The sequence below is a fragment of the Eptesicus fuscus genome, chromosome 5, assembly GCF_027574615.1.
Source record: "Eptesicus fuscus isolate TK198812 chromosome 5, DD_ASM_mEF_20220401, whole genome shotgun sequence".
Lineage (NCBI taxonomy): Eukaryota > Metazoa > Chordata > Mammalia > Chiroptera > Vespertilionidae > Eptesicus > Eptesicus fuscus.
Window position 1 is genome coordinate 22,436,344 of NC_072477.1, and position 24,135 is coordinate 22,460,478.

Consider the following 24,135-nt stretch of genomic DNA (forward strand, 5'->3'; position numbering starts at 1 on the left):
AAATATTCTGGGAGAATATTTCTAACACTTAAAATATAGCAAGATCTCTTTTTTGAAGGAGGATGAAAGGACTCAGACTGAGCTGAAAATCTTATTAGGCCAGGTACTGGCTGCAATTTTCAATGTCTTGGTAAAGTTACACACAGATGCTTCCACGGTACACTGGTTTCTGCCTCCTTCCATGAAAATCTGCTAAGAAATCTGCTCAGGTTTCTGAGTGTCCCCTTCTTTCCTCTTTGTACACATTGTCTACACATGATCGGTTTGTTTTCTCTAAGTCCTAGATTTTCCCATGTTAAATATGTAAGCATCTAAGTTTCTATCTCAGATACTTTGTCTCTAAAGTCTATATTTCCATTCTTTAATGGTAAGTTCTTTTATTGAATGACCTTAATTCTAATTCAGTCTAGAAATGGTCCAATCCAGTCCTGAAATGCACATTTTTGCTGTAACGAACTTTTACTAGTAGGCTTTGGAGGAAAAGGTGGGTTTAACCAATAATTCTTCCAGAATCAACTTGGGTCTAGTTTCCCAAGATTAGCATTTATAAATCATTCATCATGGGGGTGGTATTTTTGACTTTTTTTAGTTGTCAGTCCATGCAATTCTGGCTCCCCCAGCAGTCAGACACATACCACAACAATTTCTAGCTCTGTAGCCTATATAAATGCTATACTCAAATAAGTACTTTAATTTTTTTTTTTTAATCCTCACCCAAGGATATGTTTTTATTGATTTCTTCTAGAGAGGAAGGGAGAGGGGGAGAAGGGGGAGGGAGGGAGGGAGAGAGAAGAGAGAGAGAGAGAGAGAGAGAGAGAGAGAGAGAGAGAGAGAGAGAGAGGAGAGAGAGAAGCATCGATTGGTTGTATGACTGAACCCACACCCCAGATATATGCCCTGACCAGGAATTGAACCCATAACTTTTTGGTGTACGGGACAACGAGCCACCCACCCAGGGCCCAAATAAGTACTTTAAAATTCATTGGAATTTGAGGCTTAAAATGCTTTTACTTCAGTAATCCTAAAATAAAGTTGCCAGGTTTAAGAAATAAATATACAGGATGCCCTGTTAAATTTACATTTCAGACAAACAACAAAGAATTTTTAGTATGTCTCATACAATATTTGGGATACACTTATACTAAAAATTATTTACTGCTCATCTGAAATTCAAATTTAACTGGGTATCCTGCATTTTATCTGGTAATTCAACCTAAAAGAAAATCCCTGAATATCTATTATCTATTCCAACAAAGGGACCAGTTTCTGCTATGCGTGAGACCAGAGGCGTTTTACTCCATAAGGTAAATGAAGCAACAGATCCTTAAAAGATTCAGTCACTAAATGATCACAGAATCTTGAAATGTCTGTAGGAATGTGGAGGCTATTTTTCAAGTGATTAAGGTATCAGTGGGAGTTGGGTCTGTTTTCTGAGGGATGGGCTTTTGGTTTTGTGAATCTAAATTCTGAGTGTGTAAGAGGGATAGAGGGGATAAATGATGATGGAAAAAATAAAATAAAAATAAATAAAATAAAGAATTTTGAGTGTGATAAGAAAATCTATCTGCCCTAGCACATGGGAAGTGGAGCATGAGCTGCATAGGAAATAAGGATAAGTCAACTAGCACATTCAGGAAGGGTGAGATGAAGATGAGAATTTCATTTGCCTTTCTCATCGTCTCTGGCCTAGAATTGAGTGTTCACGCTATTTAATTTGCGACTGATTCAAAACACAAGCAAACAGGACTTGCTTTAAAATGAAGCTTTTATACACAGTTATACATATATATACAAGCAGCTCTGAAGGCCAGACAAGTAACTCACATTTTGGGACCTTAGAGGCTCTACAAATTACACTGGGTTTCAACCAGTTATTAAACCTTAGGTAACAGCATCTAGAGCCTTGGCCTTAGAATTATGCAGGAGAAATTAAGCCAAGAGTCAAGATTGCTTCACATTCTGAAAATAATAGTGGCGAAACACAACACTCCTGGATTGTGGGAAACAAAATTGTGGGAGGGACATGATTGGAAGGAAACCACTAAAATTCCACTAATTCCAGGTTCCTCACATTGGTACCAATGGCAGCCACCTCTGGGTCCCCTGTCATCCCATCAAAGCTTGACAGAGAAGGAAGAGCCACAGGAGCAGCCTTTCTCCGCTTGGGGATTGTTCAGCACTTGAAATGAGCTTCGGATCAGCTCTTGGCAGAAGTCCACGTGGGCCCCTTTCACGAAGGCCAAGCTATCAGAGTCAACCACCACTCTTGCCCCACCCTGTTCAAATACCCTGGGGAAAAAAACAAAAACAAACACACACAGAAGAGCATTAATGACTATCATAAACACCAAAAACATGACACCCTGAGCCCTGATGTGAGAGGTGCGCATTCTCGGTTTCCTGAAATAGAGGAAGCATTCCTTATTGCCTCCCAAAGGTGCTGGTTTTGAGGCAAAGAGATTCAATGGAATGACTACTGGGAAATGTTTAGAGATTTAGACCTGGCATCTAATCCAGCCTAACTCGTATCGACTACCCTATGGACCCGGGAAGGCCAATCTTCCTCCTATAACTTGGTTCTTTTGAAACAAGACAACCCATCTTCACTTGTGTCCCCTCTGTGTGGGAAGGGTGGTGTGTTAAGCATCTTGAGCAAACCTTTTACATTTGGAATAAAAGTGCACCTTAAACGAGACACACGTTTATCCCTCCCGCACACTCCGAGGATCCATCCAGCCCTTCCCTTCCTCCTTGCCTGTCGTCGGGGTTGATCACTGTATCCAGGGAAAATCGGTACTGGAATCCGGAGCATCCACCTCCCTCCACCTCCAGCCTGAGGAATTCTGCCCCTTGGGTGATTTCCAGGAGCCTCTGGAATGCAGGAAGAGGGGATCAGGAGTGCCAGGCAACGGGTGGTAGAATGGGGGGGCCACGGGGAGGGCCCCAGGCCGGGCCCCGCCGCCCCTCTCACCTGGACGCAGCTGTTGGTGAGGTGAATCTGCCCTTCGCCCGCCTCGGGGCCGGAGGACGACGCTTCCCGAAGCGCCGGAGGTCGGGCGGACGCCGCGAAGAGCCTGCCACACGCAAGGGAGGGCGATGAGCCCGCGAGCAGAGGGACACCTGGCGACCCCCCACCTGGGCAGCCTCCCGCCAAACCTGGCGACTCCCACGGCACTATCCTCGCGACGAAACCTGACGACCTCCAACTGGACAGCCTCGCGCCACACCCTCCCCTCCCCCGAGGACCTTAGTTTCCGCTTAGTCCTGGGAGTCACAAAAACCGAACACACTTCCCAAGTGTCCTTCTAGGCTTGGTACCTGCTCCTCCGCCAGGGGGTGGCCGCTCTCAGGGCCGCCGCCGTTAGGGACAAGCCCCTGGCGGCCGCCATCTTCCTCAGCAAACCCCGCCCCTCGCGTCGCCCCAATCCCCGCCTCCTCCAGCGCCTCGGAGGCGGAGCCCACAGAGACCCCGCCCTCCGAGCACGCCTATTGGGTGGTGCGAGAAGCGGAGACATTTTATTGGCTCGGAGTGCTCCCACTGCGAAAGCGAGACTGCACCCACAAAGCCGAGAACTGGAGAGAGAGGCGGGGCGGAGATGTATCCTCGTCCGCGGGGCGGCCGAGCGGCCAGTGTGGGCGGAGACCGACCGGAGCCTGGGCCCAGCAGCCGTGGGGCGGGACGTGGGCGGGCCAAGGCCTTGTGTGCGGGTGCCGGGTCGCCGGATAGAGCTCCTCCCCGACCCCGCCCCGGCAGGTTTATCTTGTGATTCCGGCGGCCGCTTCTTCCTTCCTTGGCGCTTGGAAGTTCCTTAGCAGCAATGTGTTACTTGGCCGCCGCGTTCCTGCTCCTGGCGCTCGGCACCTCCGCCCTGGCAGAGCCGGTGCACTTCAAGGATTGCGGTGAGTCCCGGGCCAGCCTGACGTTCCGCGCTCTCGGCCGGAGCCTCCGCCAGAACCTCGCGCTGAGACCCGAGCCAGGTGGGGCGGGTCCCCGTCGGCGGCCGGGCTCAGCCTTGGACCCCTCTTGGAGTGGGTCGGTTCGGGTCGGGGAGAAGGTGCCGTCCTCCTCGAGGAAACTCGACCACTCACAGCGTTGTCTCTGTCCTTGGAACGCGGGTGTGGGGGGTCCCTGGACGTCCCTGGAAATGGGTGGACCTCTTGCTGGAATTTCCTAAAGTTTGTAGCGCAGACAACTGAAGGTCCACAGACGGCGCGGCGGGGAGGGGAGGGGCGCAGAACTTTCAGTTTTGCCTTGTATCTTGGATGACCTCTCCTTCCCCGCTGTGTTTGCTTTTCTCTTTTATCTTACCTTTTGGTGACAAGTCAAAAGTCAGTTCTCCTTTTCAGGATTAATTCCGATAGCGTTTCCTTTGGGCTAGGGAATGTTGTCATTTCTTCCTGTCTACAGAACTCGTGTTTCTGGTCGCAGCGTGTGACACACAACCCCCTCTTGCCGCCGTGGTTGGCGTCTTGTTGGGAAATAACAGGGGAGGGGGGTGTAGAAATTGTGAGTTCGTTCCGTCAGGTCTATAGGGTTCATTGCTCCCGCTGAACTTTTCTGAAGTGAAGAGGTATAATGATAAGTGAAAGGCATGAAACTGATTTTCTAAAATGTGTGAGCTGGAAGGAAACTTGGGAGATCAGATAGTCAGTCATTGAATTCCAGAGACGTTCGGAAACTTAACCAAAGTAACAGAGTAGAATGGGAACCAGCATACGTTTGCTCCTTTATCTCCAGTTCCCAAGTAATAGTAAATACTCGATAAATATTTGTTGAAAAAGTAAATGAGGGGATACTCTTTCCACTATTATGTCAGCAAAATTCATGTTGAAGCAAAAGCAAAGTTGGGGGCTAGGGGACAGATTGATTAAGGAATGAAGACTGCTGGCCTGTTATTACTTAACAAATGCTGATCCACTGAACGAGGATACTAACACTTGAAAGGCAGGTTACTACCTTTCCCTCCATTAAATTTAGGGGCCAGTTTGGATGAAGACACTGTATTAACTCGTTCAGACCTCATAACCTGTTTTCTAGATGAGGAAACAGGCACATAGAGTACCTTGCCCGAGTGCTCACAACTAGTAAGCAGTAAGAAACTAGTGTGTGTTTTTGAGCCACTTTGGGTTTCAGTGGTAACCTTGAAAAAAAAAGAAAAAGAAAATTAAATCCAAACATTGTTCTACTCCTTTGAAAAAAGCAGGTGTATACCTATGGCAAGAACTTCTTAAGGGAAGGAGGGTTTCCGGTACAGATTTTCAATTTACTTTTGAATTGGGAAATACAATGTAAAAACTTTAGTGCCCACATCAAAAGTTTTTTGAGTTCCACTGTATGCCTTCTTTTCCCTGGAGTGGCATCTCCTCAAGTGAGAAATAGAGCCAAGCACACTAGTTTTGCAATTTTTGCAGGTTAGGACTGCGGAGTTTGTTCTGTTGACATTGGAAGTGCAAGAACCTCTTGTCAGCTGAAAAACTGGATGAAGGAGCTACAAGTATTATCCTTTACTCAGTTCCTTCTACATCATGTGACCCAGCCTTGAAAGAAGCAGGCAGAAAAGCTAAATTCAGAAAGCTTTGGTATAAGCACTGATTTTCAATAGGTTGTTGATTCAAGTTCTGGATCTCCACCCCCCCATCCATGGAGGTTATGACAGAGTGGAACAGAGTGCTTAGAGAAGAGAATTCTTGAGTGTAGAGTTTGAGAACTTGGCCATGACGGAGAAGCAAGCTGGGGATGAGGTACTTACAGACTAGCTGGAGCAGTGTTGGTCAGTATGATGACAGTTACACCCAAGAGCAGGCTCAGGCTGAGAAAGCAGAGGCCATCCATGTGAGCTTCTCAGTTCATATCCTACAGGACGGCGCTAACCTGGTGACTACAAAGCAAATAACGTGCCCTCAGCCTTCAGTTTGCTTTCTGTCTTCATGCATTCTACTTTAGAGACAGAGTCTGTTCTATCACCTGGATCCATAATTTCTACCCACAAAGTATATTTGAGATGAGAGGCCCACCTTGTGTGGCAAAAGGGAACATGCCGATCCACCCAGGAGCAGCTATTCTAGATTAAATTTATGGACTGAATCCTGGTATGATTACAATAATTAGTAAACAGTTATACAGTAGCCCCCCTTTATCCATGGGAAATATGTTTTAAGACCCCCAGTGGATTTCTGAAACAGTGGATAGCACCGAACCCTATGCAAGGTGGGAAAAACTAGGTTTACAGGTGTTCATATAGGAAATAATACAATAATTAATAAATAGTAATACAAGAATAAACTCTGTGTTTTGTGTACCTACAACTGTAAACCTACTTTTGTCATCCCCCCCATATATACCATGTTTTTTCCTATACATACTAGTACATATCTTTTCACATAAAGGAAGCACTATACAGCTTCTCTTTGTCATATATGAATATATGAACTGCCAGCGTCACTACTCTTGTCCTTTGGGGACCATCTCATTATTAAGTAAAGTGAGGGTGACTTGAACAAGAGCACTGTAATACGGGGACAGTCAGATGCTCAGTGCCTTGCTGAACAAAGGGGTGAGTCATGTCCTGGGTGAGACATGCTATTCTCAATTTATTAAAGCTTATGAATTGTTTATTTCTGGAATTTTCCATTTAATCTTTTTGGACCACAGTTAACCATGAGTAACTGAAACCGCAGAAAGGGAACCGTGGATAAAGGGAACATGCTGCATAGCATGACTATGTTCCAAACACTTATCTCAGAGCTCCGTGTGTGTTAGCTCACCTACTCTGTGAGGTAGGTACTGTTACTATCCCCAGAGGTTCAGTATCTTGCCTTGAGGTTACACAGTAAGTAATGGAGCCATTGTTGAGGTTAGTAAGATTTCAAACCCAGGCATCAGGTCTCAGAGTCTACCTCTCAACAGTGGTGGCTGGATTGGAGAGCTTACCCTTACCTGTTACAGGCAGTGTTATCAGGCAGTTCACTTGCATTCCCTCGCACTCAGCTGTCCAGTGTTGCGGCCTGAATGAGATGACAGGATTTTTAACGATTTGTACCTAACCTTTTCTGATCAAGCATTTATTGTGAACAAACAGCACTTTCGTCCTTTTTTATACTGAATTTTTTTTAAAGGACACATACCTTGCCCCCAAAATACTTATTTTGAAGAACACAGGTTTCCAAAGTGGAGTGTACACATCTGTATATTGCAGATGAATGCTTAAAGTTGTTCTTATTGGTGGGCGTATGCAAAGCTTGGAGATCACTAATTTGGAGAGATACCAGTACTCTGATTGAAAGATGGTGAGGGAGGGCAGTTTGGAAGCAGCCAGTGTCCAGATTCCAAATGGAGGCAGTAGTGCTGGGACTTGAGCCATCACTTGTATGATATGTGTGCTACTTTAAAATCCTGTGCGCGGTTGGGCTGCAGGGGATGGAGAGCGGGGAAGAGGGGGGCGTGATTTTTCATGGTATAAACCTCCCCGGTTACAGAGCAGTGGAGTGGCTACTGGTATATAAACTTAATAATTTCCTTAATTCCCCTTCACGCATCAAATATGAGCAGTTCCCTGGAGATCACTGGTGGTCAAAGGAGAAAGAAGAGCTCACCTTAACTGGGAGAAGAGAGCATCTTCACATTAGGTAGGGACCGCCTATGTGCTTTATTTTTTCTCCTTTTTCAACTCATTTTTCTTCTTTTGCAGGTTCCGGGGTTGGAGTTATAAAGGAAGTGAATGTGATCCCATGCCCCATTCAGCCCTGCCATCTGCAGAAAGGACAGTCTTATGCTGTCAATGTCACCTTCACCAGTAGTGAGTAAAAGTGGCTCTTACCTTCAGCTTCATCTTAAACATAACATCAGTCTCAAGTATTAGAATGAGCATGGGGATGTGGGGGAGGGGAATTGCAGTCAAGAATTCTGTGATGCCATGCCGGGGCTGACCGGCAGACCCTGAACGATGGATGAATGATGACTCTAACACACGTTTCTGTGAAAGAGAGGGCTAAGGCACTACTTGGCTGTCTCTGCTGAGTAGCCCTGTTGTTCGCCTGCCTCCTTAGGCTTTTATTGTCATAACAGCTTGAACTAAAATCAACCTCTAGATTCAGTCAGCAGATAAGTATCCTTGAGAAAGTATATGCTTCTGTAAGGTCGGGTCTTTAAAGACTAAACATAGAGATTCTAGCAAAACACCCCGGGGGATCGGACTTGTTTGGAAAGTCAAGGCAGGGGCTGCCGCCTTCGGCAAGGTCCCCTCAGAGGCCCTCAGCCTCTTAGAGAATCCTCCTTACAGACATTCCAACCAAGTCCCGTGCTTCCCCACACTGTGACCCTCCTTCCAGCCTGCGTATAGCTAGGATTCGCTATATCCTTAGACATCCTTCTCATACGGGGTTCCCATATGCCTATTTCCCAAAGTCCAGACTCCCTCAAAGCAAAGAGATTTCCATGTGTTCACAGGTGAGAGAAGACAGCCTGGCTCTCTGTGCCCTATTTCGGACCATATTGCACAGTAGGCTTTTATGGAAATGTCAGCTCTGTTCAGCTACAGGCTGCAGAGTATTAGTACAGACCCCGATTCTGTAGACTTTGGAACTCCTCCAAATGTTATTTTAAGCAATATACCTTCTAGCTATTAAGTCTGTGTTCTGCCTCAGAATACAAGAGTAGTTAATACTTAGGTTTAGGGAACTCACTGGGGACCCAAGAAGCAATCAAGAAATCTGAGAAATTGCTTCAACTTGAAGAAATATTGGAACCTGTTGCTTTATGGTACCACATTCATCACCTTCAGATTTCCAGGAATCTAGATAACTGCATAATCTTTATTTCTAGAAAGGTATCTACCTTGAATCCTCCTTTTATTTTCTATCCTTTGGAACTAGATTAGACAGTCTAATAAGAAATATCAAAACACACTTTCCCATTGCACTGAAGACTGGAGAATGGGTCTTCCTGGCTGAGCTGAAAGAGCAGACCAGAGCAGACTGACAGGAAGCAGAGCAAAGCAGATCATGGAGGTGCAGAGCAGAGCTGTCTAGCACACAAAAAGCAGAGCCAATACTCCGGATCTCCAGAGTGACCTAACAGCTCATAATTCTGGTTGCCCTCATTTTATTATATTTATTCCTCCTGCCCATCTTTTCATGTGGAGGTTAGAACTTAGCAAGAAATGCACCTCTTTCTAATCTTACCCAGTTTCTAAAGGGTTACCTCTTTTTCTACTGCCGCAGTGCATGGTGTGTATATAGATTCTGTATTCCTTCTTTCTACATTGCCTCCTATGTTATTCTGAATTTCTAATGGAATCTTTTGTGTGGGAGTATTTGAGAATTCAGAGACCAGTCTCCTAAAACTCTATAATCCACTTTGACAGAAGCTGATGGAATAGTAAATAGAAAGTTAACGGCCAAAAATCAGTTACTTTGTTGAATGAGATTATTTATCCAAGTAGCTCTGATTCTCCTGAGAAACTGAAAGGCAGTGAGGGGCAAGGTGGGGTAAAGAGCAAAGAAAACAATTCTCTGTGTTTTTTGCACTGATACCCTTTTTTGTTGTTGGTGCATAATTCAGTAATTTTTCAAGTTTTGCAGTGAATGCTTGCTCTGCATTCACAGAGGTACAAAGCATAACTACAAAGAGAAATAGGCCCTAGGAATGAAGAGCTACAAACGTTATGATTTGCTATCATAGCAATGCTGTTGCTTGAGAATATATCTGAATTTTTATTTAGAATTTGGAAATAGGCTGTTTCCATCACTATTCTCTTTTTTTTTTTCTTAGGTACTCAGTCTCAAGGGAGCAAAGCCGTGGTGCATGGCATCGTGATGGGCGTCCCAATTGCCTTTGCCATTCCTGAGCCTGATGGTTGTAAGAGTGGAGTCACCTGCCCCATCGAAAAAAACAAGACTTACAACTACATGGCTAAACTGCCAGTGAAGAGTGCATACCCCTCAGTAAGTGACCTTGTTGTTGAGGACACTGGAGATAGATATCTGAGGAGGGGGGCAGGAAGAAAAGAGTGGAATTGAGTCCTACTCTGTGAAGGAAAGGTGCCCGAGGGAAGGAGATAAGTTAGAGTGTTAGGAATCACGAGATGCACAGATATTTTTTAGTGCCCCTTTGTTCTTTGTCTGTAGTCTAATGGATAGCCATTTTTATATACAATATTTCATTGGACCACCCTTTGTAGAGATGATATTATCCCTTTTTTACAGGTGAAGAAATTTGAGACTCCAGTATTATGCAATATGAACAGAGTCCACTCTACAAAGAAATATTATAGCCTAGATTTAGAGCCAAGTCTTGTGATTTCAAAACCTGTAAAGTGTCAAAAGAGTTTAGCCAAATATCAAGTAATTCAAGATTTCAAGTTGTCATAGCATTATCATCAGAAAAATCCAGGTTTCTCCATTAATCTGTTAACAAGAGAGAAGTAGCTTGTTAGGTCCATAGCAGAGAAGTAGCTTTTTCCACTCTTCTTTCTCCCCTCCACACCCCCCCCCTCCAACCTCTACCTACCTTCACCTCTGACTCCCCTGCTATGCCTACTTTTTCTTCTACCAAACATTTATAAGATAGAGCCTGCTAGAATGGACCTGTATTAAAAATATGAATCTTGAAAAGAATGGAGAAAGTAAAGGGATTACTTTTTTCCAATCAAATAGAACCCAGGAGCAATCTGGCCATTTATTTTCTGGAAACGGCAAGTAATTAAAGAACATCCTAAAAAGTCTCTAATATAGGGAGTCTATGTGTAAGGGATGTCAAAGACCCTAAAGGTTAGGGACAGGTTTGTAGATTAATATGCAAAGTAGCCTTATAATCGTGGGCATTTCGGAGCCTCAGTTATTTATACAGAGTGTCTAGTTAGGGCCTGATACATAGTAGGCACTTTCTATGTGGTAGTTATTAAGTGAATTAAATTTATTTGAAAAACAGCTTAAACTAAAACTATGTTAATGTAAGCACTAAGGAAAACAGTAGTTAATGTGTACTTGTTCTTGAAAAACTTACAAAACAAGGTTAGAGAAACCTGGGTATCACTGTCATTCCAATGTGTTGTAAAGAAGCAGTTGAGTACAAAAGAGAGGTAAAAACAAGAAAGCTAATGTCCACATGAGAAAGGATTGGCAAAGTGTCAGTAATAAGAACTAAAAAAAAAAAGAAAAAAAAAAAAGAACTAGAAGGGACAGCTTATAGTATGAGTATAACTATAGGCAGAGATCTCTAAAATAAAAATGTGGTTTAAGCCCTGGCCGTTGTGGCTCTTTTGGTTAGAGCTTCATCCTGTACACCGAAAGGTCTCAGGTTCAATCCCTAGTCAGGGTACGTGTGGGAGACAAGCGATCAGTGTTTCTCTCACACATCAATCTTTCTCTCTCTCTCTCTCTCTCTCTCTCTCTCTCTCTCTCTTTTTCTCTAAAATCAATTTTTTTAAAAGCAGTTTAGAGAATTTAACTGAAACTATATGCTACAAGGGTTGTCGTTCCTGAAATTATTCATATGGCAGTAAACTTCTTTGGACATCCTTTCTGCTTTGATAGTTTCATTTCCAACGAACAAGTAAATTTCCTTATACTTAACAATCTCTGCTCTTCATGGTTACAGTTGGAAAAAGCTGAATCAGATTGCCAAATACAAGAGAAATTGTCTTAGTGTAAAATTATTTTTTATGTAACCTTCATTTATGGAAAAAATGCTTTAGAAATTATATTTGATAAGTTAACTAGGTTATTATTCTAAAGTTTAAATACACAGGCTGTGTCCACTTCCCAAGCAGCTTTCCTGATGCCATGATTTAAGAAAAAATGCATGAGGAATTAGGCAGTTTATTACACTGTACTCCTAGGATTCATAGTTAAACCAATGCTGGATTGAGATGATATCCTAGTTTCATTTTTTCCCAATTCTTTTTCTCTTTCTCCAGATAAAACTGGTGGTGAAGTGGGAACTTCGGGATGACAAAGACCAGTGTCTCTTCTGCTGGGAAATCCCAGTACAGCTTGAAAACTAGAGCTAGTTGATGCCAGTATGTCCATCTGGGGATGAGAGCATGAGTGGAGGGAGGGGAAGAGAAACCAAGTCTAACCTAAATCAGTGCCAAAAGAGGAAAGGAATTTCTAAACTGTTTATGCCTCTCAACCTCCAACTGCATCTCAGACCCTGTTTCCGGAGACCTTAGAACTGCTGCCCTGGTAATATCTTTTGTAAAAGGGTTGAAGGAGAGAAGAGAGTGTGTAGGGATTGATTTAATTGTCTTAAGTGTTTATGCTGTTGGAATAAGGAGGGTCCAGCCGAATGAGGTTGCTTAGGGATATTAGATAACCTGCCCTGGGGTTATTGGCCCTTGTAGTGGAGGACAGGTTCCAAACCACATTCCTCTAGCTGGGGTGTTACATCTCCAAGTGCCTCATTGAGTTCAGTGCATCATTGAGTCAGCAACAAGCCTGCTGACTCTTGACAGCGCCTCCAGCTCCACTGCCTCAACAGTAATGACTTGGTCTCCAGTGGCATCCTGCGTTTCAGCAGAGGGGGAGGTGGTCTGCGACAGAAACTCAACTCTGGGTGGCTGGTTCTCCGTGGTTATCTCATTTCTCCTTTTCTGTCTTAGGTGGTTTTCATTAAATTCAACACTTGATTAGCAGATGTTTGGTTTTTGGTGTGGTATTTTTTTTGGACATTAATTTGACTTCTTTATGCACCTGGAAATGTCCCTTGGAATAAATAAAAACTTGGCAGTCTTCTGCATTTGTGCTTAGGTCACCCGCTTCCTTCAGAGTATTTCCCCCAGACCCATGGAAGGTGGATACCCAGTCCCATGGTCCCAGAGAGTGGTAAAGACACAACTCTCAGAAACTGCCATTTGCCCCCTTCTTGCCCAGTTAGACCTCACCTATCTACTAGTATTTTATAGGAAATGACCTTGTTCTGCTTTATTTGCATAATCTTACACCACCAAGTGTGCTTGAAATAAGCAGTGAAAGCCAACATCTCCTAGTTGAACAATAACATCTGAAAGGTCGAGGAAACTGAATTGAAGCGGGCGGGGGTGGTGAGGAGTTTGGTTGCAAGTTGGCGTGAAGCATAGTAGTCTTTTGGGAACCTTCTTCCACGAGGCAAGCCTAGAAGCTTAAAAATGACATGTGAAGTTGCAAGTAATGGCCACATTAATTAAATCTTGTTATTTCCTGCTTTTGAAGTACAAGTGTAGTCATGGGGCATAGATTGTGCTGCCTGTTTTAATCAGTGTACTACCAGTCAGCTTGTAGCTGTCACGGGGAGCACCTGCTAGTCACAGTGAGTTGGGTAATGTGGACCTTGAAAGGCTTACCTGTTTGTGGTTAGGGTGTTTGTACAGCAAATAAGTCATTTGGTCCAGTTCTTTTCATCCCACTAATTTCACTTGGATTTCTTTGGCTGGTGAGTTTCCCAGGAAAGCCACCAGGGGACAGCCAGGGATCGGGAATAAAGTTATCAACAGCCAAGATAGTCTAGTTAATTCCCGGAGCCATTCAACCACTGTACTCTGTGGCTAAGTCCTTTTGTGCATCCCATCACATTGTGACCGGAGGGACAGCCCCCTCTGCCTCCCAGTGACGAACACTAGGTGTGTCAGACTTGTAAGGATTCCAAAGGGATTCTGTGGTCACTGGCTTCAGATTGCCAGTAGTTGGATCCTGGCTTCACCAATTAATAAGACTACCAGTGCGATCTTTATAAATCCCTATGCTCTCCAGTGCTTCAGTCTCTTACCTGTTAAATAGGGATAATTACAATAGGGCTCTGAGGAATAAATGAGATGAAGCATGTAAAACCTTTAGAATGACCCCTGGCGCATAGCACAGACTCAGTATATGTTAGCAGTTACTCTGGGAGACGGGCATTGCTCTTCACCTAGAAACATCAGGAATGTCAAATTCAGTCTGATGTGGGGTATGTCACGTTGGAAAGATGAGGCTGTCCTCTGTGCACGGAACTTTGTGAGGTGCCCAGGAAAGCTCAGTTCTCGTGTGTGTCTGCTCTCTCCCTATCCCAGAAGACTCTTCATGTCATTGAGCTCCTTTGAGGCTAAAGGCTACCCGCCCTGCACTTCATACTCCCACCTTCATATGGGACACGACAGGAGAAAAGCAGTTCCGCTAACCTGTACCCTTCGGTCAGAGCAGAAGGGTAACACAACAGCTTATACCTGCTTACCGGCCAATGTGAGGCCACGTGGATCCTGCAGCAGTGAGCTAGTTAGGGCTCCTGCGGGGGGATTAGTTTGAAAGGTCATCTTCAGTACAGATGGTTCACAGGTGCCCCCGGAGTCATTAAAACATTGAGAAGCACTGAATCTTAGGCTGTATAAAAAAGGTCATGTTCTTTCCAACAACAGTCTCATACTTTTCTCGTCCACTGAGCAAGCCATGGAGGCTTAGACACATTTCTCTTGTATGAATTCCAGACTCTAATCATTAAAAAATAATAATAGTAAATGAGAGGCACCCCTGCTTACGGAGTAAAGGGAACACAATACCTACTATCCCCAGTTTGGTGGAGTGCTAGGTGGGAGGCCTGGCATTTAGTCACATCAGGCCAATAAAAAGCAAAAAGCATGGAGTAATTTCCAGTCCTTGGTTTTGGAATCTCAGTTGACTTCTTAAAGGAAACAAATTCATCTTAATGATGCTTTGCAAAGGTTGATAAAACAGTCTGTTCTCTGAGAACACCCACAATATAGGGAGGGTGGCTTGACACAGGTGAGGTTCAAGCTAAGGGAAGATGATCTGGAAATAGCCATTCACATCAGATAATCCAAAAAGCAAATGTTGCTTAAGTGACTGGGTTGGTTATGAGGACAGGGTTATGGTACATAGGAAGAGACTGACACAGAGGAAAGCGTTATGTGTGAGAAATGTCACCATCGTAACAGTCATCTTAAACAAGTGTTTTTCCCAAGGGCCCTTTGGAGAAAACACAGAACAGGAACTAGGGTTTGGGGTATTTAAAGTCCTGAGATACTCAGTTTAGGGGGGTGTATGAGTGTGTGTGTGTGTGTGTGTGTGTGTGTGTGGAATGGGATGGGCAGTGCTGTGTGACCTGAGTTTGAAAGTGGCGCTGGATCTCCACAGATGCTGCCTTAAAGAATCTTTAGACAAGTTGAGTCATTTTGGGTGGTTGTGTCTTTTTCTTTCTAAGAAGAGAATCTCCTGGCCTATCCCTTGAATTCTAAACTGAATCCTATTCATTTACAGCTGTCAGTTGACTAGCAACTAAATGGTCTGGGTGTTGGTTGCCATGGAAACAGTTAAAAGTCCCATTGCTATGGGAACCTACCATGCTCTTGATATCAGGGGTTTGGTTCCAAAAAAGTGGAGGGGAGGGTAGAGGGTGGAGCTCGGAAGATGGGCTGTGTAGTTGGCTGGACGGTCCTGGAAGAGAGTGAGCAGTGTGGTGAGCCTAGCCAGCTCCTTACGCATGTGGCGGAAGAGCAGGGACTTCTTCCGCTTTCTGCAGGCATTCCCCGCCTGTCCTCTGCTCGTTGCCGCATGGGAGCCACAGAGCTCGGATGTTTGCTGTCCCAAATGGAGAGTAAGGGCACGAGGTCCTGGGGTGGACCTAGCATGCCAGTGCCGCTACTCCTCATCTGCTTACGCTCAGAGAGGAAACGTCTTGGCTCCTCTCCGCATGGCAGCCTGTTGTCCACACATCGTGTGTCTCAGATGAGCAGCCAGCAGGTGAAAGAGTCCGCTTAGCTCTGACTGCCAGTGGGTCAGGCTGATAAGGAGCCTGGCAGACAAAATGGATGGCTGCTGGCCTTGAACGTGGCAGAGACGCCGGGGCTTCCAGGGGAAGGAGCAGAAGGACAGGCAGGCTACAGTAGTCTCTGTTTGCAGCATTAGAGAAATGCATGGCTTTGCTCTCAAACCCCTACCCGCCCACGTGCCTCTACCACAAAAGGGGGTGCTGCAAATGGAATAAATACTAAAGACAGGTTTGACAGAGGCTCTCAAAGGATGCACACAAGAGTTGTAAGATTCTTTTCTGGGTTTTGCAATCAAGGGAAATAACTTATATCAGTGTTTAGTGGTAAGATGACCTGCTGAAACAAAGAGAAAACATTCTAGTTTTCTCCACATTGAAGGGATTGGGTTAGATAACCTCTAGAGTTGCTGTCAGAACTAATAGCTTCTGATTCATTGAGACTGTCAACAAAAGAACAGCCAGCCTATAGAAAAGTTTTATTCGAGTTTATTTGAACCAAATGTTAAGGACATGCCCAGAAGCAAGATGTCAAAGGATGGAGAAAATGCTCCCCAAATAGCAAGCTTTACAGCTTATTTTATATATTTGCAGCTTATTTTATACATTAGAATCAAAGGAGAAAATGTAAGGAAGGTTACAGGAAATCCATTGGTGGTAAGTTAAGAAAGCAAAGCCGGAAAATCTGTAAAATTGGATAAAGAACTAAACGGAGAAACACATGCTTCATTTACATCAGTGGGTACAGGATAGTTAACATTTATAGCACATGGAGATGGTATGTGGGGAACAAGATAACAATGTGGCCTTGTGCTTATGCTTTGAGGGGTCTAGAGAAGAAAATTACTCTGACATTTCAAAGGCAGGTTATCTTACATGCGTAAGAGCAATGGACAGAGCTCAGTTACGGTGAAAACTGGCCTTTGCTAAGGAAGCGATAGGCCCGGGACATGACTGCCTGCCCTCGTCCGCCCAGTCAGGAGTTTAGAATCAGACCATCCATGTGGGTTTTTTGGTCATTGGGCTTGTCAGGTATCCCAGACAATGCCCCGAGTCCCCAGGTTTGCTACATAGTCCCTTTTTCGTTCACGAGACACTGAAGGCAAGTTTGGACACCAGGGGCAAGCAGACACAGACTAACCATACCTGTCAGAAGAAAGAAAATCCCTGGAGTCGGACGGACTTTCCCCTGGCTCACCCATGGGACTTCCACCTGATTCCCCAGAATTCTGAAATCTACGGGCTTGACTTTCTCTGCTAATCGTGCCTTCTCCTGCCTGGAGTTGTTGGTCTCTGCCCCTCCCAGGCAGCTTAGAGTCTAGGAACCTGGCACCAGAGAGAGAGAGATGCCACCCAGAATTTGGGCTGTTCCATAGGCAATTTGAGCATTGCCCCAGCGTCTGTGGGGACGTTTTCACTGTCGGGTCATAGTAGTTGTTTATAGATTTCTGTAATTTTCAATTTTTCAGTATAAGCACGCTTTGTATCCCACCTCCAACTGTTTCTAGCTGATTAACTTTGGATGAGTTATTTAACGACTTTTGGGTTTTGTGTGATAAGTACTATTAAGAACTACTCTTTATTTAACGTCTTAAGTCCTCAATTTTCTCAGCTGTAAAATAGGATAAGAGTGCCCACCTCGGGGTGGCTTAATGATGACCTGAGGTGGTATAGGCAAAGTGCTAGTGCAGTGTCTGACTCTAATAAGCACCTGATTATTATTATCCTCCTAGATAGGGAAAGAAGGTTGCAGCCATGGAAACTGCTCAATGGCCCAGAATCATAGGCCTTTGCCACGGATTTGTCTTCCAGACTTAATCCCAGGTGCCTTTCAAGACTGTAGCCACCCTGACCGCCCTCCCTGTGGTTAGCCTTCATTAAGGTGGATTCTAATCCTCTCTTTATGACATTTAACCACATTCATGTTCATGTATAATTTTGTGTGTTAGCTCACCTTCCTTCTAGACTGTAAACATATTAAGATTAGAGACTGCCCTTGCATCTTTAAGTAAATGCCCAGAACTCAGCACTGAGCAGTTGTTTAGTGAATTCTTCCAATATGAAAAAATGTCATGATTCCTGAGGTTTTGCATCTGACCACTTAACCCTATAGCAACCTTGGTCTCCAAAGGGACAGGAAGCTACCAGTTGATTTGGATTCATTCTTCTGAAGAAGGGCACACAGTGCCCTATCCTGGGTGGGCAGCTCTAGAGCAGGACTTGAGCTCACATCTTGTAGAAGCCAGCTGTCATCTGTGTCTAGGACTCATTGACAACACTAGCTTGTCTCCAGCCTGCAGGCTCGCTGGCCCTGGGCTCAGGAGGAAATGGCTCCCCCCTCCCTCCTGGCTGCTGTCTGTCTCCAGTTCAGTTCAACAATCCTCCCGCCTCCCGGCTGCTCTTGGCTGCCCCTGTCTGGGTCATGGCTCTGTAGCTGCATATTGTATCAGCTTCCCTCTGAGAGGGTGAGAGAAAGCAGATTTGGCTTACCCAACTCTCTCCCCTCTCTGGTACACTGAATCTCTGCAGCCTCTGGCAGAACCCCCTCGGCTTCCCACCAGAGCTTTCTCAGCAGGAACAAGGCCCAAGGAACTATCCAGAGCATCTCCCCGACTGTGGCCACTGAGGTTTTTTTAAAAATATATATTTTATTGATATTTTACAGAGAGGAAGGGAGAGGGATAGAAAGCTAGAAACATCGATGAGAGAGAAACATCAACCAGCTGCCTCCTGCACATCTCCCACTGGGGACGTGCCCGCAACCAATGTACATGCCCTTGACCGGAATCGAACCTGGGACCTTTCAGTCCGCAGGCCAACGCTCTATCCACTGAGCCAAACCGGTTTCGGCTGAGAACCATCTTCTTGTAAGGTGGGTACCAGGGAAAATGCTGGGTAGGAAATAAAGGCATTGAATGAATGTAGGAGAAAAGCCTCTAGGCCTGACTGATTTGCCCTGACCTTGGATGAATCATTTAACCACTTTTAGCTAAATACCTCATAGAAGTGTTGTATGAACAAAAGGAAATGACAGGTGTGCGCCTGTAGCTTGGAAAAACAAAGGCTACTCAAGTCAGAATATCCATATCAGAGGCTAGCGGAGAAGACTGGCAGACAATTCATCCTTTGGATTTTCCGGCTTACTTCCTGTTGACTTGATGAACTGAACACACCCACAGAAAAAAAAAAAAAAAACGCACAAGAAAAGCAAGGTCCTCAGTTTGATCCCTATAAGAACAAGTTTAAGATTTGGCCACAAAACAGATGTCTAACGCAGCTGGCTCTCCTGAAATGTTTGCTATTAGTCCTGAGGGTGTAGAAGGCTTAGGCAACTGCTCACTTCTATTATCCTGACCACCATGCAGTCTAGTTAAATTTATATGGGCGGGACCCTGTACATTCCTTCAGGCAACACTTACTGAGCCTCTAGTATGTGCCAGGCACTATGCTGGGCCCTGGGGATGAAAAATGAGTAAGGCAATGTCCCTGCCTTCAAGGAGCTCAGAGTCTCGTGGGAGAGACAAGCAGCAAACCATCACTGGGATGTGGTGGGATACCGCCACGACAGTCACATACACAGAATCCCACGGCCGCCCGAAGGCAGAGCACTGTGGGCGATTTGTCATGGAAGGGGCAGAGCCAGGGCAGGGGCTTCTGCTGGCAGCATGACCGGAAATGGAGATGTCTAACACTGTCCTAGATCTTTATTCATCCATCACTTGGGATTCTTTCGTTCATGCCACAAGCATATCCCTGACCTTTGTCTTCTGAGATTTGGGGGGAAATATTTACTGTAGTGAATTTACCTCCTCCTTAATTATTGATCTTGGTTCATTTGTTTTTTTTCTTTTTTACTTCTTTTGTTTGTTTGTTTGTTTAAATATATTTTTATTGATTTGAGAGAGAGAAAGGAAAGGAGAGAGAGAGAGAGAGAGAGAGAGAAACATCAATTAGTTGCCTCCCATATGCACTCTGACTGGGGATCAAACCCACAACCCGGCTTGTGCCCTGACCAGAATTGAACTGGTGACCTTTCAGATGCACGGGACAGTGGTCAACCAACTGAGCCACACCAGCCAGGGCTTAGTTAATTTGTTTTTACTTAAAGTTTCTCCTACTTCATTTTCTGTGGAAGTAAGTAAGCATATTTGGTTATGTCCTGACTATGCACCCAGTATATATATAAATATCCAGCTAAAATTATCTCTTTGGATTTTAGAGTTCTGGCCCCCACCTACCCAGCCCAGCTGACCCACTTCTCCTTTCCCTGTCTGTGCTCTAGCCACACTGGTCTCCTTTCAGTTCCTAAAGTTGGTTGTGCTCCCTCCCCCTCAGTCACGGGACTCTTACAACATACTGTTTCCTCTGCTTGGAATGCTCCCCCCTCACTTAGTTAACTTTCTTTTTAAAATATATTTTTATTGATTTCAGAGAAGCAGGGAGAGGGAGAGATAGAAACATCAATGATGAGAGCGAATCATTCATCAGTTGCTTCCTGCACACCCCCTACTGGGGATCGATCCCACAACCTGGGCATGTGCTCTAACTAGGAATTGAACGTGTAACCTCCTGGTTCATGGGTCAACACTCAACCACTGAGCCACACCAGCCGGCATTAACTTTCATATCGTTACCTCCTACTCAACTTCCACATTTCTGCGGAAATGTCTCTTCCTCGGGGAAGCAGTCCCTGACCACCTCGGCCAGATCAGAGCAAGTGCTTTGCTCTATATTCTCATATCCTCCACCTATTCTCTCCCTCCCTCGAACAATTCAGAATTCCATGTGATGGGATTATTTGATTAAAATCTGTATCTCCAGGAATTTGTACCCACCATTAGGGTAGGAAACATTTAACCACTCTTAGTTTAAGGAGAAGGTGGCCAATAAATATTTTTGAATGAGTTAATAAATTAATTAATGGAATGATTAATGACTATTTGCCTTGGGCCTAAATGTGTCCAAAACTAAAAACAATACAAACATAAAAACAAGGACAAGAACTGAACAGGGAGCCTCCTCTAATTGAGGCACAAAAAGAAGGTAGGCCTGACAGGTGTGACTCAGTGATGGAGCGTTGACCTATGAACCAGGAGGTCACAGTTCGATTCCTGGTCAGGGCACATGCCCAGGTTTCAGGCTCCATCTCCAGTGGGGAGAGTGCAGAAAGCAGCCAATCAATGAGTTGAGTTTCTCTCATCATTGATGTTTCTATCTCTCTCTCCCCCTCTTCCTTCCTCTCTGAAATCAAGAAAAAATATATTTAAAAAAGAGAGAGAGAGAAGGTAGACCGGGCAGGATGTCCAGGACTAAGAGGCTCCTGGTTTGAAGGAGTGGAGGGCCAAGGAAGAAAAAATTGAGAGACCAAAGCTGCCTGGCAAGGTCAGACCTAGGCGGTGTCCTGAAAGGAGGGAGAATTGATAAATAAGTACAGAGTATCTGTTACCCGGCTTGTCCCTCAGAGGTATTTGTGTCCCTTGGGTATGGGTATAAGATAATGTGCAGGGATTCAAAACTAAAGGATATAACTGTCACATTTTCCTACTGTGGTAACCGGACAACCAAGGGGTCCAGGCTGCCTGTGAACACTTGAGCCAAGGTTCAAAGTAGAGACAGGGTTGAATCATTTATGAACGTTTATTCCAATAATGCGGGCACTATGGGAGAATAGAAGGTCATCCACAAAAATCTGCTCTACCTCTCCTCATAAGCCAGCTGCTTATATTGGGTAGAAGGGCAAAGATTACGTGGGAATGTAAGAATTACAGGCATGGAGAGGACATAAGGAAGGCCAAGAGACATATGAAAACTTGCTCAAAATCACTAATCATCCAAGAGATGCAAATCAAAACGACAATGCAGTACCATCTCACACCTGTCAGAATGGCTATTATCAACAAATGACAAGTGCTGGCGAGGATGCGGAGAAAAAAGGAACCCTCGTGCACTGCTGGTGGGAATGCAGACTGGTGCAGCCACTGTGGAGAGCAGTATGGAGTTTCCTCAGAAAACTAAAAATGGAACTCCCATTTGACCCAGTGATCCCACTTCTAGGAATATATCCCAAGAAACTAGAAACACCAATCAGAAAGGACATATGCACTCCTATGTTCATAGTGGCACAATTCACCATAGCTAAGATTTGGAAACAGCCTAAGTGCCCATCAGCAGATGAGTGGATTAAAAAACTATGGTATATCTACACAATGGAATACTCTGCTGCAGTAAAAAAGAAGGAATTATTACCATTTGCAACAGCATGGATGGAACTGGAGAGCATTACGCTAAGCAAAATAAGCCAGTCAGAGAAAGATAAATATCACATGATCTCATTCATTTGTAGATTATAATGATCAACATAAACTGATGAACAAAAACAGATCCAGAGACAGAGAAGTATTGATTAGACGAGTGATGGGCAACCTTTTGAGCTTGGTGTGTCAAACTTCGCCAAAAAACTGAGCATAACTCGGGTAGTGAGTCACTTTGAGGAAAAAAACATTATTTCGCAAATGTTTCATCCTCAGGAGCAGCAAATGTTTCATCCTCGGCATGCGGCCGCCTCAGCGGCCGCGTGTGCTGACACGCATGTCATAGGTTCGCCATCACTGAATTAGACTGTCAAACCTCAAAGGGAAGGCAGGGAGGGTGGGGGTAGGGGGGAGAGATCAACCAAAGGACTTGTATGCATGCATATAAGCCTAACCAATGGACACAGACACCAGGGCAGTGAGGGCTTGAGTGGGAGGAGTGGGGGGGGGGGGGCGCAATGGGGGGATAAGGACACATATGTAATACCTTAATCAATAAAGAAAAATAAAAAGAAATAAAATGCAAATTGAAACAAAAAAATGAAAATGGCTCTTACCTAAAAAAGAAAAGAAAAGAAAAGAATTACAGGCATGGGAAAGTAAATAAGGTATAATAGTTACAGGCAATAAAGCTGGGGGTTGCAAAGGGTGGGTGCCTCCAGGACTAGATTGTTTTGAGAGGCAGTTCTCAGGAACGGAGGATGGACTGCATTCCAATGTTAGCTCCCATGTCCCAGGGCATACAACTCCCAGCCAGGTTAGAATATGCTTTCTCTAATCAGAACAGAACCATCATGGTTAACAGAGCATGATTAATATTTCTTATAACTGTAGCTAGTCCCCAATATTCTATTTCTGCCGCTAACACTGTTTCAGTTATAACCAGACTTTAACGAATTGAAGGAAAGGATCATTGTTTTATATTAAAACCAGTACTAAGTAGGATATAATTTCATATGAGTATAAAAATTCATGAGACTTCTAAAGACGCTAATGATTTTAGAGGTAGTGCCATGAAAGAGTCTGAGAAGCATTAATATCTTAAAGTGCCTTTTTCCAAAGGATTCTGTCTGATTGAAGTTTTGTCAATCAAATATTACTAGAAATGGAGGACATGCTTTTCAGAAACGCTTCTTGATCATTTTTGTACCACCCACCACTCCCGAAAGACCCAGCACAGTGTCCTGTAGGCCGAGTAGTTGCACATTGAGTGTTGAACTGACTCAACAGCTCTTAGTCTGGTCTAAATTGTTCGTTGGATTTCATTATCCAGATTGCTCTGCCTTCCTGCTCCTCCAGAGAGAGTTGGGACCACTTCCGTGTCTCTCTGGAGAGGCTCTAAATAAAGAAGTTTCATGGAGTGTTGTGTCCAAACTGTTCCATGAAAGAATTGTGGGGGGACAAGGAGGAGGCAGCAAGAGTGAGATGAAAGCAGAAAGTACAAGAGAATTTAGCTTCCTGCCATTGCCTATAAGGAAATTATTCCCTCGTTTCTCTGCATGTTTCCATTGTTATCTTGACTCCAGGAGAAACTATGAACTCCTTGAAGTCAGGGCTGTTTTTAAAACAAGGCACCTTGAAACCAAGTGCATGCCCACTGTCCAGCCCCGGGAATCCTGGGGATCAGCGTGGATAGACTCTTGGCAAAGATAACCATCGTAATTGCAGAGCCGTGACGAGCAAAGTTCTCAGAGGGAGGCGGTAGGTAGCAGGACGTTGGAACAGTAGGTGTGTGAGGAAGGCTGGGGAGCAGCGGTGGGACTAGGAATGGTGATTACTGGAATTGATTCTCCGCAGGGGCTGAGATGAAGGAGACAATGTTCTCGGACTTAATCGCTGCTTTTAACTCCTCCAATGTAATCTCTAATGGTCCCTGGCTGGTGTCGTTCAGCGCTTCCACCCCCAGGCCCCCCACTCTGCCTACCTGAGCAAATTCTTTCCAGCTCCTCAGCACCTCTCTAGCTCAGAGCCAAGCCTGCTCGCTACCTTTCCAATGCACCCGCGTCCCTTTGCATTCAGTGTTCAGGGACAGGGAAGGGGCGAGTCTGCATCTTTGTAGTCTGGAGTATTCTTTCAAGAGCAGAATGAATC

The 24,135-nt window shown here is 44.7% G+C and overlaps 2 protein-coding genes across 3 annotated transcripts; one reads left to right on the forward strand and one right to left on the reverse strand.

Annotated features, from left to right (window-relative positions):
* Positions 1-1,747: 1,747 nt before the first annotated feature.
* Positions 1,748-3,425, reverse strand: ISCA2 (iron-sulfur cluster assembly 2). 2 transcript variants are annotated; one of them, XM_008138834.3, is made up of 4 exons: positions 3,319-3,425; positions 2,972-3,074; positions 2,756-2,871; positions 1,748-2,289 (listed from the first exon to the last, which is right to left on the reverse strand). In XM_008138834.3, the coding sequence occupies exons 1-4, from the start codon at positions 3,387-3,389 to the stop codon at positions 2,115-2,117; spliced, it is 465 nt and encodes a 154-aa protein (XP_008137056.2). In that variant the 5' UTR covers positions 3,390-3,425; the 3' UTR covers positions 1,748-2,114. The 2 variants fall into 2 exon arrangements, with proteins under 2 accessions (XP_008137056.2, XP_054571891.1); XM_054715916.1 differs by lacking the exon at positions 2,756-2,871 and having other exon boundaries at positions 2,202-2,289.
* A 262-nt stretch (positions 3,426-3,687) lies between these two features.
* On the forward strand, positions 3,688-12,634 carry NPC2 (NPC intracellular cholesterol transporter 2). Its single transcript, XM_008138835.3, has 4 exons — positions 3,688-3,900; positions 7,689-7,796; positions 9,770-9,942; positions 11,916-12,634. Exons 1-4 carry the CDS (start codon positions 3,819-3,821, stop codon positions 12,000-12,002), a joined length of 450 nt encoding a protein of 149 aa, XP_008137057.1. The 5' UTR covers positions 3,688-3,818; the 3' UTR covers positions 12,003-12,634.
* Positions 12,635-24,135: the final 11,501 nt, after the last annotated feature.

Coding starts and splice junctions, on each gene's coding strand:
- NPC2 (XM_008138835.3), top strand. CDS start 3,819: ATGTGTTACTTGGCCGCCGCGTTCCTGCTCCTGGCGCTCGGCACCTCC. Junction 7,797..9,769: donor CAATGTCACCTTCACCAGTA/GTGAGTAAAAGT, acceptor TTTTTTTCTTAG/GTACTCAGTCTCAAGGGAGC. Junction 9,943..11,915: donor TGAAGAGTGCATACCCCTCA/GTAAGTGACCTT, acceptor CTCTTTCTCCAG/ATAAAACTGGTGGTGAAGTG.
- ISCA2 (XM_008138834.3), bottom strand. CDS start 3,389: ATGGCGGCCGCCAGGGGCTTGTCCCTAACGGCGGCGGCCCTGAGAGCG. Junction 3,075..3,318: donor ACCCCCTGGCGGAGGAGCAG/GTACCAAGCCTA, acceptor TGCGTGTGGCAG/GCTCTTCGCGGCGTCCGCCC. Junction 2,872..2,971: donor TCACCAACAGCTGCGTCCAG/GTGAGAGGGGCG, acceptor CCTGCATTCCAG/AGGCTCCTGGAAATCACCCA.